The 15,525-nt window shown below is 34.3% G+C and overlaps 1 protein-coding gene across 2 annotated transcripts in view; it reads right to left on the bottom strand.

Annotated features, from left to right (window-relative positions):
* Window positions 1–15,525, bottom strand: part of ADGRL2 (adhesion G protein-coupled receptor L2) — a 196,705-nt gene that overhangs the window by 78,754 nt on the left and 102,426 nt on the right. For both annotated transcript variants that reach the window (XM_049771789.1, XM_049771788.1), the window contains exon 3: window positions 6,582–6,795. In XM_049771789.1, coding sequence (XP_049627746.1) covers window positions 6,582–6,795 — 214 coding nt within the window. The remainder of the gene's footprint in view (window positions 1–6,581; window positions 6,796–15,525) is intronic.

Here is a 15,525-nt window from a genome sequence, read left to right as displayed (position 1 = left end):
AAGAATTATAGGTATGCTGAATAAATGTACTAAGTACTAGTAACCAGCGAGCATATAAAATAATGCAAGATTAAAAGACAGAAACATCGGGCCCGGAGAGATAGCACAGTGGCGTTTGCCTTGCAAGCAGCCGATCCAGGACCAAAGGTGGTCGGTTCAAATCCAGGTGTCCCATATGGTCCCCCATGCCTGCCAGGAGCTATTTCTGAGCAGACAGCCAGGAGTAACCCCTGAGCACCACCGGGTATGGCCCAAAAACCAAAAACCAAAAAAAAAAAAAAAAAAAAAAAAAAAAAAAAAGACAGAAACATCAAAAAATATTCTGAAAATAAGAGGTTAGGTGGAAAAGCATGTTAGGCTCACTCCTTCTCTAAAAAATATGCTATTAATAATAAAGATTGTGAATATCTTGGAAATACAGACTTTAAGGTTCAGAAAACAAAAATTAAATAACTAATGGAACTCTGACTTGGATCAAAAGCTTCTTCATAAAGACAAAATGAAGAATATAGAAAAGTTGAGAGCATTCTATGTAAAGCTATTCTCCAAGCTAATTCCTAGTTTTGTGCTTAGGGGCCAACCTTCTCTCCCTCCCTCTCACACACTGCTGAATCACAAATCCATGTCAAAGATCTATTTCATAACCTTCTTCTCAATAAACCAAAAGCTTAAATAGGAAACTTAACAATACTAAATTTTATTTAAATAAAATCCAATGCACTTTCCTACAATGCTGTAGAGACAGCTATCAATAATTGAACTAGTTTTTTTAAAACTTCAAAAGAGCCAAGCTATTTCCCTAACTCAAGGGCATTATTTCAATTTCCTGGAGCAATTTCAACACACACAGATGTAGTTATCTTTTAATCAGTTAAGCAAAATATACTTTTTGTATCACAGGGGGTGGGGAATCATGCATGTATATCTATTTATAGAGAATAACTCACATTTATATTGATAGATTTTACATTGATTTATATTTTGGTTATAGTATTATACTTATTATAGATTTATATATAGTATAGTATATATACTTATAATTTTAAAATATAAATTTATATTACATATTAAATTTACAAATAAAATATACTATACTTATAGTATCAATTTATATTAATACTATAAAATAAGACCAAACTCTGGACCTAAATACTATTAATTAGACTTTGATATTGAAATTATTAATAAATATTTATACTTAATTACTTTTGGTCTAGTAGGTCAAAGTGCTAAAATATTAAGGCACTTTAGAAGATATAAACTAATATAAGTTACACTGATGAGAAAAGAATATATATATATATATATATATATATATATATATATATATATATATATAGTGAGGCGTATGGAAAAGGAGGCATTTATACTCATACCAAAGAAGATCTCAGAAACTATTTAATAAATTACTTTAAGTCCCTAATTAGAGTCCCTGATTGCTCCAAAGAGCCAACATTAGCAAGAGTTGCAAGTTACTTAATCAGCAAATACTTGAAAGTAGCAATTATGTTCACCCCCACAAATAAACTCAAAGTATTAGAATTGTCATATATTCTTAAGTTGCCTCATTATAATTTCTTCAATGTGTTAGGGAAAAAATGATAAAATTGTCTGATAGTGACTACTTCATGAAAGTATTAAAATGTGTATAAATTTAGAAAATAAATTTACTTCTCACGTTTACTATGAATCATCTGATATAGTTATAAAGTAGGTATACAATCAGTTACTGACATAGCCTTGGTTTTGCACTTTTAAATAAGCAGGAAATAGAAAATGGAAATGAATCACAGTTATTAATATGTACCATTCTATACTCTGAATAATAGTGGTCTGTATTCACTTAACTCAAGACTACTGCAGATGTGTGTAGGAGAGAAGTAAAAAAATGATATAAGTATTTATTGGTATAAAATATACATTTCTCTATCATATGTTGAAAGGGAAACTTTCAAAATTTAAAGGAAAATTCTATTGTGTACCAAAAATAAATTTTCCAGATAATTAGTTACAATTTTAACTTCATTTTCCAAAGGAATTACATTATAAATAAGCTTTGAAGCTCAATTTTACTTTCTCCAGGATGTTAGTTTTAGGTTAGAAAATTTTATCAAGTACTAGCTATACAAGTGAGATACCATCTTAATTTTTAAATAATTTTCTCTCACTCTGGCATGAATGAGAGCACAGAGAATGGGGCATTTGTTTGCCTTGCATGCAGCCAACCAGAGTTTGATCCTTGACATCCCATATGGTCCCCAGAGTCTGTCAGGTGCAATTTCTAAGTGCAAAGTCAAGAGTAACCGGATTGCTGAAGGAGTGTTGCCCAGAAACAATCAAACAAACAAAAATTATCTCACAAGATAAAAATAAACACATTTAAAAAAGTCTTTCCAAAGTATTACACATTCTTTTGTTTCTTTTCCCTTTTAGGGAAGTGGCGCGAGTTTGGGACACACCCAGTGGCACTCAGGGGTCACTCCTGGCTATGAGCTCAGAAACCAGGCCAGAGTTGTGGCGCAAGACTAAGGGGTCTGCCTTGCGTGTGCTAGACTAGGACAGACTTCTGGTTTGACCCCTCAGCATCCCATATGGTCCCCCAAGCTAGGAGCGATTTCTGAGCACATAGTCAGGAGTAACTCCTGAGCATCATGGTGTGGCAGAAAAAAACAAACAAACAAAAAAGAAATCTCTCCTACTGGGGGGTTCAATTGCTGGGGAATTGAACCACGGTTCTTCCTAGGTCAGTGCTTACAAGGCAAATGCCTTACTGCTTGCGCCACTGCTCCAGCCCCCATTCTCTCATTTCTTAATAACATCTTGCTCAGCAAATACATTTAAAAAAATTAGGCTGGAGGACTGGAGCAATAGCACATCGGTAAGGCTTTTGTCTTGCACAAGACCTACACAGGATGGAACCCGGTTCGAATTCCAGCATCCCACATGGTCCCCTGCCAGGAGCGACTTCTGAGCATAGAGCCAGGAGTAACCCCAGAGCACTGCTGAGTGTGACCCAAAAACCAAAACAAAACAAAAATTTAGGCCGGGTCCAGAGTGATAGCAAAGTGGGGAAGGCTCTTGTGCCTTGCATAGACCTACATGGGCTAGATTTCTTCATCCAATATGGTCTCCCGAGGACCACCAGGAATGATTCCTGAGCTCTATAGAATGAGTTCCCAAACAAAAATAAATAAAAGTAAATTTAAAAAAAATGGACTGTGGGGCCGGGAAGGTGGCGCTAGAGGTAAGGTGTCTGCCTTGCAAGCGCTAGCATAGGATGGACCGCGGTTCGATCCCCCGGCGTCCCATATGGTCCCCCCAAGCCAGGAGTGACTTCTGAGCTCATAGCCAGGAGTAACCCCTGAGCATCAAACGGGTGTGGCCCAAAAACCAAAAAAAAAAAAAAAATGGACTGATGTGCTATCAGCAAATACTCTAATTCATAGTATCTGTGACTATAGAGGGTTTTCCACCCTTTGGAGGTGGGCATTCACAGCAGTGGCGTAAAGTATACTGACAAATAAGCTAGAAAGTTCTATAGAATATTGTGTTCAGGTAAGGAACAGGGGTAGGAATACTAGCTAAAATAAAGGCATTGACTAGAAAAATAATAAAATGTATAACTAATGGCTTTCAGCAAATTTTATGATAGTGTTAGCTCATATTCCCAATAGCTTAGATAAGAAATTTTCAACAAGACAGTGCTACACTAATTTATTCATAACTAGTCACTGTTTTTACTATTTTATAACTAATAAAAGTTCAATTATTAATTATGTCAAGGGTACCAACATATAAAGGAAAATAAGAGGTACTGAGAGTGAAGCAATAGTCTAACTGATAGGGCATTTGCCTTGCATATGGTCAACCCAGATTCAGTCCATGATATAACATATGGTCAGTTCCCCAAGTACCAGCAGGAGTGATCCCTGAGGGCAAAGCCAGGAGTAATTCCTGAGCATTCATTGGTGGGTCTACCCCCCCCCCCACCAAAGAAAGAAAAGAAGTGTCAAAAATTAGTAGGATTTCTACATTGACAGAGAAAAGAATGATACCCATCATCAACAGTTTTACGTAGTTTTATGTAGTCTTTTACATGCATAGTGAAGAAAATCTTTTCCATGTATTTTAGAGCTTATAAAAATTTCATCACATTGGCTATTTTGTTCTGCCAAACAAACCTGGCAGTGCTCATGGCTTAGCCCTGTCTCTGTGCTACAGGAGGTGCCCAGGAAATTATGTGTTGTGCTAGGGACCAAAATGGGGTTGGATGTGTACAAGGCAAGCACCTTATTCTCAAGGTATGACTCCTCAGTCCCTTACGGTTGTTTTGGGTCACTTCCTTCAGTGTTTAGTCATTAATGATTTTGTTTCTGTCATTAGGGATCACTCCTGCTTATGATTGGGCACCATATATTTTGTCAAGGCAAGCACCTTATTCTCAAGGTATGACTCCTCAGTCCCTTACGGTTGTTTTGGGTCACTTCCTTCAGTGTTTAGTCATTAATGATTTTGTTTCTGTCATTAGGGATCACTCCTGCTTATGATTGGGCACCATATATTTTGTCAGGGCTAAAGTCTAAGCTGCCATGTAGAAGGCACCTGACCAGCTGTACTACATTTCTGGCTCAAAAACATAATTTTTAAACAAAAAAAAATTAGGTAAAGATATTTTACCTAAGTACACACACCTATAGAGACACAGATCAGCTCAATGCTAGATACATTTTTTAAGTTAATTTACTTTTGTTTTTTTAAAGTTTGAGATCAAAATTAAAAGATAAGCTATAGGAGACCAAAGAGATAGTAAGCATGCAGGGTGCTTGCCTTGCATGCAGCATACCCTAAATTCAACCCCAAGTATTGTATATGCTTTCCCAAGTACTGCTAGGAGAGATCCGTCAGCAGAGAGCTAGAAATAACTCCTGAGAATTGCTGGGTCTGACCACCTCTCAAAGAACAACAACAATAACAACAATAAAAAAAGTTAAAAAAAATCCATAGGCAGCAAGAAGTTACTTGCAGATGACATACTGATAAAAGGATTTTTTAATTAAAAAATGCATAAAGAATTCTTAACATCTGACAGAAAAAAACAAACCCAACTAAACACTGGGGAAAGGTGAGAGAAATTCAAATAAATTAACAGACATTTCACCACCAAAGAAGATATATGGAAAGAAAGTAAGAATGGTAAGAGATGTTCAAGAAGATGCATTATGAAGAAATAGACAAATAAAACCATGAGAAGACATTTGAAATCAACTTGAGTAGTCAAAATCTGAAATGCTAACAATACCACATAGTGGTGAGAATATGAAAAATAACTTTCATTCACTACTAATAGGAATGCAAAATGGTACTGCTACTCAGAAGTTTTCTAGTTTCTTATAAGACTAAATATACACTTATCATGATCTAGCAATCCCACTTCCTGAGTAAAAACTGATGTCCACACAAAAACCTGAACAGATGTTTTTTAACAGTTTTTATGAATATAAGTGCCAGCACTTGGAAGCAATCTAGATGCCCTTCAGTAAGTAAATGGCTATATAAACTGAGATACATACAGACTAAGGAATATAACTTAGTGCTAAAAAGAAATGAGCTATTAAGCCATGAAATGACATGCAGGAAAGTTAAGGCGTATTAAGAAGTAGAAGAAGACAATATGAAAAGACTGCTAATGGTATAACTTCAACGAATATGTATAACATTATGAAAAAGACAATACTGTGAGACGTTATAAAAAACAGTAGTTACTAAAGATTAGGTGGATGAGATGAACAAAAAACAAAAGGATTTTTTTGATCAGTAACTCTGTTTAAGATACAGTGGTGTGTATGTCATTAGTAATTTATCAAAAACTATGTTCAATACCATAAATAAATAGATGGAAATCTAGATGATAATGATATAAAAATTTGGGTTCATCTACTGTAAAGCATGTGTCACTGAGATATGGGATGTGAAAACTGAGAATTTTAGTGCAGATTTAAAGGTCAAATATGGTCATCCTCAATACTTTCAGCTCAATATAGATGTAAAAAAGTTTACTAATTAACAAATATTAAGGCAAGATTATTAAATATGTGAACATTTAAACATTCCTTTTACTACAAAGACATTTTTAATTTTTCAAGTTCCAGGGCTGAAAAGATCATTCAACAGGGTAAGTGCATATGTTTTACAGGCGAAACCAGTTTACTCCTGGAGTCACCTGGTCCCCTAGTAATTTGAGGGGAGACCACCTACCCAAGCACTACCAGGAAGACTCAGAAAAAAGGAAGTAAGTTTTAAATTCTAAGAACAAGGTTACTCTGGAATTACTCTATTTATATTTTATTATCCAAATACATTCATTATAAATAATAATATAAAAGAAAAATATTTTGTATTTCATATTTGATGACAACTTTTATGAAAGCATAAAAAACTCATACGTAAAAATTTGTGTAAACCAACACAGGCAATCCCCAAATTTTAATAAAGAGAAAATAATGGACTATGTAGGTCCACTCTAAAATTTTCCAAATTAGGATATAGTCACAGAAATGGGATATTTAATTATGAAGTTTTACCTTTGAGTCATGATTTTGAAGGCATCTGGGAGGTAGCAATCTGTGTTCTCCATCTGAAATGGGTCAGCGTCACAAATCTTGTCATCTGTTCTACCATAGTTAGCGCTCTCAATCATGATGACATCACTGCCTGGACATCGAAGATCTATAGAATAACCTTCACAGGATAATTCTCTCCTAACTAGCCCGAATGGTAAAGCAGCTCTGCTGAAACCTTAAAGAGAAATAAAATATATTTTAGTAACTCATTTATAGGGTGATCCATTTCAACAAAGCATTTTCAAGTACCATGTTTCACACCCATTTAAAAAACATTACATAGAGAATATTTGTCATCTACTTATTAACTCTTATTTCTTTATTAAATAAATTTTATTATTAGACTTATATACTTCATCTATGACTGTCTGTGCACCTTTATATGGCACTGTAAAATTACTCTAAGCGAATATTTTCCATCTAGTTCAGTTAAAATCAGTAACGCAGTTATTTCTATTTTAATGAATCCAAAGAAAAAAGATATTACTATAAGTTTATACATATTGAATAACAACTACCAAGAAACTATGTTCATTTCTGCAATGAAAGAAAATATATCTTTTGTATTCACTACCTTTATTTTCTTACTTAAAATAAATATATTAGTTTGCTAATATAGGATTATATTTTAAATATTTTATTTAAAACTGATATCAATGAAAAATTTCAGGAGTTTTGTTTTTAAAGAACTCAGTCCCACAAATTGAAACACCAAGTTTTATAAAATGGTGAAAACGATGTGATTTTTTTTCTGTGAGACACTAAACAAGGTAGATAAAAGTATTATATTTAAACTGTTTACAGATAACCACTTTTTAATTGATTTAATTTGATTTAATAATAATTAAATAATCCATTTAAATTAATTTAATTGATTGTTAGGCAGAATGTTGAGAATCACCATTAAAGAATACTTGCATAAATATATTCTCAAATAATAAAAATATTAGAATTTCATATTTTAAGCAACAGTTCTCGACTAGGGTTTTCTTAAAGTCAAACAGAGCACAGGACAAAAGATAACAGCAGGAATAACCAAGAATTATGAATAAGGGACCAGAGCGGTGGCATAAGGCATCTGCCTTGCTCATGCTAACCTAGGACGAACTGTGGTTTGATCCCTGGTGTCCCATATGGTCCCCCAAGCAAGAAGCTATTTCTGAGTGCATAGCCAGGAGTAACCCCTGAGCATCAACAGGTATGTCCCAAAAACCAAATCAAAGAAAAAGAATTATGAAGGAGAATTACATGTAAGAAAAGCACAGCTTAATGGAGTATTGTTTGCTAACCTCAGGTTAACTAATGAGTTTTTATATCTGTTCATAAACACTCTTTCCTTTCCTTTACTTAAAGTTCTTTCCATTCTCTATATTATTAAAATCTACCACACTATTCCTATCTTCTATAAGACTAGTAATAATTTCAGTTTTAAATATCTTTTCATTGTTCTGTCTCATTATCTCATTTTCCATCTGTAAGTTGGCACTTACAAGTAAATTGTTTCAAGTTACTAACTTCTAAATTGAAGAACTGGGCATGTCTAGGACAATTCAATGTCAAAACCTTCTCTTTTCTTTTATGAAATAATGCCTCTTATTAGCTCAATAAAAATTTGCTCAAATGAACATGCAATCTCTTTCTGAGATGAAATACATCCTTTCTACAAAATGAAGAAATAAATCTTTTCTTCAAATGACTAATTTTTAAAATAAATTCTCTGACAATCAGTTCTACTAAAAAATAACAACAACAACAACAACAACTAAAAGTGTGAGTGGAATGAAAGACAAATAGCGGACAACTTGGAGCATGTTTAGATGACTGTGAGAAAAGTCTAGTCTTGATTTTCTCAAAAAAAGTACTCTTAGTGAGGAAAGATTTGTTATATGGGGATGGGCAAATATCAAGACAAACTAAATAGAATATCTTTCAAAAGATGGTTATTTTTCTTCCCAAGTGAGCAGCAATTCAATGTGAGGGCATAAAGATATCATGCTGCTCAGACACATATTGCTGCTTTCGTCCATTTCCTGATACAGTGCTTTTTTATCAATATACAAATTGCTCAACTTAAAAATAACATACTAAAGATTGGAGACATATATAGCTTGCATGCCTGAGGACATGTTAAAGGACATTGAGTTGCATTCCCAACAATGTCCAAAAATTTCTTAAAAGTATCATTTTGTTTTAAATAAAAAAATACATATGTAGTAGGAAACTTGCCACAAATAGCAGGGGAGTGCAGTTAGGCAGAGAAAAAAAAGGGGAAATTATTACTAGATAAGAACTGGGTGCTGAAATCCCTTTAATGGGCTAAAAGAGATAAGCATGACACTCCTTCACTAACAACTTTTCAAACCATAATGTCTAAAAGGGGAAAACAGAAAGAGCACATGTGTGAGAGGTGGAAGAGAGGCGCACGTGCGCGCGCGCGCGCGTGTGTGTGTGTGTGTGTGTGTGTGTGTGTGTGTGTGTGTATGAAACTCTTGGGAATTGTGCACTGGTAAAGGGTTTTTGTATATTGTATGATGTATGACTGAAATCAATCATGAACAACTTTGTAATTAAAAAAAAATCCCATAATGTTTAAACAAAGTATTAATGTCATAGGAATTCAGAAATTGACACATTTCTATGGCACAAAGCTAATATAAAAATACATTGAAATCATATATAAAGCAGAAATAATTTACAAGTATGCCTTTTAAATATAAATACAATATATTAAAATATTAGTATATTTAGAACATGTACCTACAAGGCTAGTCTGGAGACACATTACTCAAAAGTTGTTCAATCTGGAGACACATTATTCAAAAGTTGTTAAATATGTTAAAAATATAAAATTAATCATCAAGTAGTTTGATTTCTAAAGTAACTTCAGAAAACTTTTGTTACTTTAAGGATTAGACTAAGATTCCAAGTACATTTTCCTCTGTTGAAGGACATTTGAGAAGTTGGACAATTAAATGTATTGCTCTTTGCTGATTACAAAAAGGACTTTATTGTGGGAAGAGAGGGTTGTTTTGGGCCACTCCTATTGGTGTTCAGGCATACTTCTGGAAGTGCTCATGAGATTATCTGTGGCCCAGGGATCAAAGCAGGGTGAGCTACATGCAAAGCAAGTGCTTTAATTATCTTTATTAATTATATTTAATAAGTGCTCTATTAGCGCTCAGGTTTCAGAGAGAGGACTGTTAAAGCCTTGATCATAGTATCCTACAAAAGTAATGGAGAGGAATAATGGAAAAGGAGACAGGATAATCAGCATACTTCATAATATTGGAGAATGTAGAAACTACAAGAGAAAAAAAGATTGTGTACTTTCTCTGCACAACACTGAATGTGCTTTTGGTTATGTATTGTTTTATTTAAAGCTACAATGCATAATATTTTAAACCATTAAGTGTTCTCTTCTAAAATTTTGTTCCTAACTATATCCATTAATCTTTACACATGTCTTTTCTAAACTTATTATTAGTATATTTTCATCTTATGACTAGAGGGTGACTTTCCACAGCAATGCAATATGCCAAGGGGATCTAGTCCCACTCCCAGTAATTGGCCATTCAGGCTGGACAGGGTCAATGCTCATATCCACTTATGAAATACTGAGCAAGCAGAGAGGTGCTAGAGGCTATGAGAGTTATATCCACTGATGCTGGGATCTCTTCCAGCCCATTGTGCTATTCTTTTCAACCTGTGTATAATATTTATAATTCCAAATGACTACAGCAGTATAGGATTTGATAAATATTAACTGTCAAGGAATTAAGCAATTAATATGTGTTTAAAACACTATAAAATGCATTATGAATTTCTCTGTAATCTATTTCATTTGGCCTAGATAATAAATATAGTGAGTTTCAAGAAGCATGAATGAGGCTAGAGAAATAATACTGAGGGTTAAAGCAGTGGCCTTTTTTGTAGCCCAACTTGATACTCAGCATTGCATCTGATACCCTGAATACTGCCAAAAGTGATGCCTGTGATGTGTCCCAACAACAGGAACAGGAAAATAAACATAAAAATCAAATAAAAAGCATATAAATTCTTAAAATAAAAAACAGATTTAAATTATACTATTTATTCCTTATATACTGCTGAGTTTCCTAAGTTTCTTGCAAAGACATACAGGTACAGTTTATGAATTACAATTTTTAAACCATCCCTAAAACATATGAATCTATAATGAACATTTATAAAGAGATGAATATATTTTGGTACTGTGCTCAAATCAATAATCAAAACGATACATCAGTTTTGGTTATAGCAAAAAGTAAGATACCAAGTGATAGGTAATTTAGAATAGGGAACTCTAGGGTAAGTAATGTCAAAAAAATCATATAAAATATGATCAACATTTAGAGCTCATGACCTTATGCATTTTATAAATAAAAAATGTTATATTTTATTATTTATTTTTGTTTAATCTGAAGGTCACCAGAAAATAGCAGATAGTATATATAACAGAAAATAATGGCAAAGATTCATTTAACACAAAATTAGTAAAATTATATCTGTAGAAATAAAAGCATAAATTAAAAAATGTCATGATATGATCAACATAACAAGCCTATCCTTTAATGATCCAGGGGTCCTCAAACTTTTTAAACAAGGGGCCAGTTCACTGTCCCTCAGACCATTGGAGGGTCTGACTATAGTAAAAACAAAACTTATGAACGAATTCTTATGCACACTGCATATATCTTATTTTGCAATGAAGAAACAAAACAGATACAAATACAATATGTGGCCTGCGGGCCATAGTTTGAGGACCACTGCTAGTAATCAAATAATATATGGAAACAGTGCTGAAACTGAAGTATGGGAAAATGGGCCAGCCACATTAATGTAGCTGTCACTTTAGTTTACAGGGTTTTAATTTTTTTTAACTGAAGAACCAGTTATATCAATATTCTATCCAATTTCTCTTTGACTCTAAACAGGCAAGCTCACTCTAATTAGGTACATATTATTGTAACACTTAACAATAAAATTAAGTACTTTATAATATGCACATTACTTCATTTCTTTAAATGAAAGAGAATGTTAACATGAAAGTGTGTTAGCATCAAGAAGGTAATTACATGGTATACCAAGTTAATTTCTAAAGTTCTTATGGTGTATACAGAATTAGTAGCACACTAAGTAAATGACATAGTTTTTGGTCTATCTGTATGGCAGCAAGAATACTGCCCTGGTATTGATAAATAAAGAGGACTCAGAATTTGAGCTGACAGGAATAATGCATATCTATGTTATGATTTTGAAAATATGTTAATGATAAAGCTGTATCTGCAAACCTCTTTGCTTATAATTTCACTATCAATGATACTGTGATTCGCAGCATTTTCCCAACTTGGAGTAGCAAAATGTAAGGAAATAACTTTATATTCCAGATAAAAGAATATAAAGAGAAGAAGTTAAGAAAAATATTTTAGTGAACAAAAGTATATATGATCAAGTAGGTGGCACTCCCACATTTCACTGGCAAACACTTTCCTGAGTTAACTATTTTAATAAAAACTTCCAAAAAGGAAAGAAAGTAAATAAGGGTCAATTATGGAATCAAAGGACATTTTACATGATTTTTACATAATTTACTATGACCCTTTCTAGCTATTTCACATATTTCCCTGAAATTTAAAGCCAGTGCCAATTCATTTCAACAACAAAGAGCTATCACTATAGACCATCTTGAAAATTAAATTATTTTCACCAAGTGAATACTTTTTGGGTTTTTTATTTTCTGGTTTTTTTTGGGGGGGGGTGTGGGCCACACCCATCAGCGCTCAGGGGTTACTCGTGGCTCTGTGCTCAGGAATCTCTATGGCAGGCTTGGGGACCATATAGGATGTTGGGGACTGAATCCGGGTCTGTCTTGGGTAGGCCACATGCAAGGCAAATGCCCTACTGCTGTGAATATTATGAAGAAAGAACTAAAGTAGGTCTTAAAACATTTTACTCTTCTTTATCACATTACTGAACTGCTATACTGAGTCACAGGGAAAAAAAAAAAGCACCACAGCAGTGGCTACTTCTTAACTGCATTTTCTTCCTTGGTACATAAAGTAATTCTTAACTGTTTACACTGGCATTGTAGAGGACGTATTTTTAATGTCAAAATATAAAACAGCAGAAGCAGGAGCCTGGGAATTAGTGCCTGCCACTTGATAGCACCCCTCCTCCACAAGCACCTGTGGCAATGATGAGCCCTGCAACATCCCCACCCCGAACACAGCTGGGTGTGGCCCCAACTAGAGTGCAAAACTGATTCCCAACAATGAATGAATCAATGATACTTTATGTTTCTGAACAGCAGAACTCAGATGTATGCTCTGAATGAGAATATCTGAGTTCAGATAAAGCTGAGACATCTGCTTCTGGAGAAGAAAACATTCAACTATTTGCAACATATACTGAGATGTGAGCCAAGGATATCTCCAAGGTCTTTTTAAAATGATTATTTCTCCACTGAGATTACATATTTGTTAAGTCAATGTTAGTATATTTCCTCTTAATTCTCTTGTATAGTTCCACTTTAATCTTTGTACATTTTCATAATAGCCACTTTGAAATGTTTGTCTACTAAATCTAACATCTGGGCCCATATTAGAGGCAGATTCTATTAGTTTTTCTCCTGGGTATGGGTCAACTTTCTGGCTTCTCTACATATTTCTCTGGAAAATTTGTTGTTGAAAACTAAGTATTTTAAGTAATAATGTTAACAGCACTGCATTCAGATTTCTTCCCCCTTGAGAATTTCCTCTTGTCATCTTTTCGTGGATTTATTCTGATTTGACTGAATTTATTTTGCAGAATGTCTCCACCATAACAGCTATGTCTCCACCATGCAGCTAGCCTCTTTGTTCCTTGTTGCTGCTGTTAACTTATATTATTTTTATTTTAAAGCCTGGCTTCCTTAGGTGTCATTCGTGTCTCTTAGAGCATAATGTTCAATCAACGAAGAGTTGGATACAGATTCTGCACAAAACTTTAGACCCATAATATAGGGCCCAAACTTCCACTGATTGATTTTGTGTTAGAACGAGGATTCAGGGCCCAAAATAAGTACAGTGGATAAGACATATTCCTTGCACACAGTCTATGTAGGTCTGATCCTTTGTACAGCACATGGTCCCCAAGCACAGAAGTCAGTAGTATGTCCTATACACAGTCAGCACGGCACCACAGAACATTGGTGGGGTTGAAAAGTTTAGGCCCTAATCAAGTCTGGCTTAGTTATTTACTTTATGTCAAGATTTTAAACCTCTTCTCTTCCTGTGTAACTTCCCATTCAGAACAAATGAAAACTGACTGTCATTTCCAAGAAACCTAGGTGCTTTTTAGACTGGCCTCTAGTTTCCTCAACTTAGAACAAAACATCAGGCTAGCAGAGCCTTCCTCATTTATTTCCACTCGGCATACTACTTTTACTGACAACACTGCTGGCCAAGGAGTTTTACCCTGCACTCCACATCAAGCCAACTCTCCCTGGCAGCAGAGTCACTGATTCAAAGCCAGTCCTGCCTATCACAAAGACATAGTAAAGACTGGAGCTAGGAGAAAGAAAATTCCAGGCTAGAGGGATTTAAAATCTTCTACTGTACTAGAAGCAAAGCCAGCTTTTCATAAATAATGTTTGCCAATTTCTTACTTGGCTTTGTCAACTTTTCAGAGCTCTGAAGATGTTACTGACAATTCTGTTTTGTTTAATCCTAGAAATTTTGTCATCCTCTTCATTCCATCTTCCCCATAGTCCTTCTAAAAATTTACAAGTATTCAGTGACTATAAATCCTCAAAGCAAGCATACAAGTAGTCATTTTTATAACTAGTTTACAGAGGAGAAAACCAAGATACAGAAAACTTATATTTTGCATAAGCACAAAAAGGAAAAATAAATCTGGAAACCAGTTGTTCAACTCTGAGATTAATTAATGTTTCTCAGAATGATGTCACCTATGCTAGAGGGCAGAGTGAGGTTATTCTAGTCATCTCCAATCTTGGGGTTCTAGAATCATAAAAATAGAAATCTTGTACTGTAACTGACGGTCATTATTTGTGTTCACTCAACACAATCTACAAAGAAATTGCCAAATTAGAGCTTTTTTAAAATCACACTAGTACTATGATATCCATTCAACTGTGTTTTCAATATGTTTCTATTTCAACGTGGGGAGAAAAAAAAGATAGCAATAAGCAAAATGTAATCCAATACATCTTGCAACCCTGACAATTGAAGAAAAAAACTTTGTCGAAGGCCCTGTGAGAAAAAAATAATCAATACTGCAGCTTTGTACTGTGCAAATGTGAATACTGCCAAATAGTGGCGCTTAGAATAAAATGAACTGTTTTGCTCCATCTTCTCCACTCTGAACAAATGATTTTGAAAAGACAGGGCTTTCCCCCTGCTCCCCCCCCCCCCCAGCTATAAAATGTCAAGCAATAACTCTGTGCTTTAGGCTAGTGATTGGAATAAATACCTCCAGGCAACAGGTGCAGTGACTTAGGACTGAATCATTCACATTCAGGGGATAACTCCTAATAAACAGATGCACTACTACCAGATGGGAATTTTTTAAGACCAGAATTGGAATTCTATCACTGAATTTTGCATCATTTATGAGCATTTCTGCTGGAAAATATGCTGCTCTGGTAATAAAGTACACTCTGTTATAAGCTTATACTTATGATGGACTTCAAATACTAGATTAGGAACATTTTGCTTTTCCAGCACCGTCTCCTTTCAATTCTCTTCTTTGTGCATTTCTCTGAAATCATATTCTCCTAAAAGTCTTTTATTATTAAACTATCATTTGAAGACTTCAACTTTCCTGGTAATGTTTTTCTTAATTACTTTGAACTAAACCCTGTCATGGATGCTATTATTCATGCTGT

This window comes from Suncus etruscus, chromosome 4 (assembly GCF_024139225.1).
Source record: "Suncus etruscus isolate mSunEtr1 chromosome 4, mSunEtr1.pri.cur, whole genome shotgun sequence".
Taxonomy (NCBI): Eukaryota; Metazoa; Chordata; class Mammalia; order Eulipotyphla; family Soricidae; genus Suncus; species Suncus etruscus.
The sequence above is the reverse complement of the archived record's forward strand: the minus strand, read 5'-3'. Positions and strand labels throughout refer to the sequence as shown.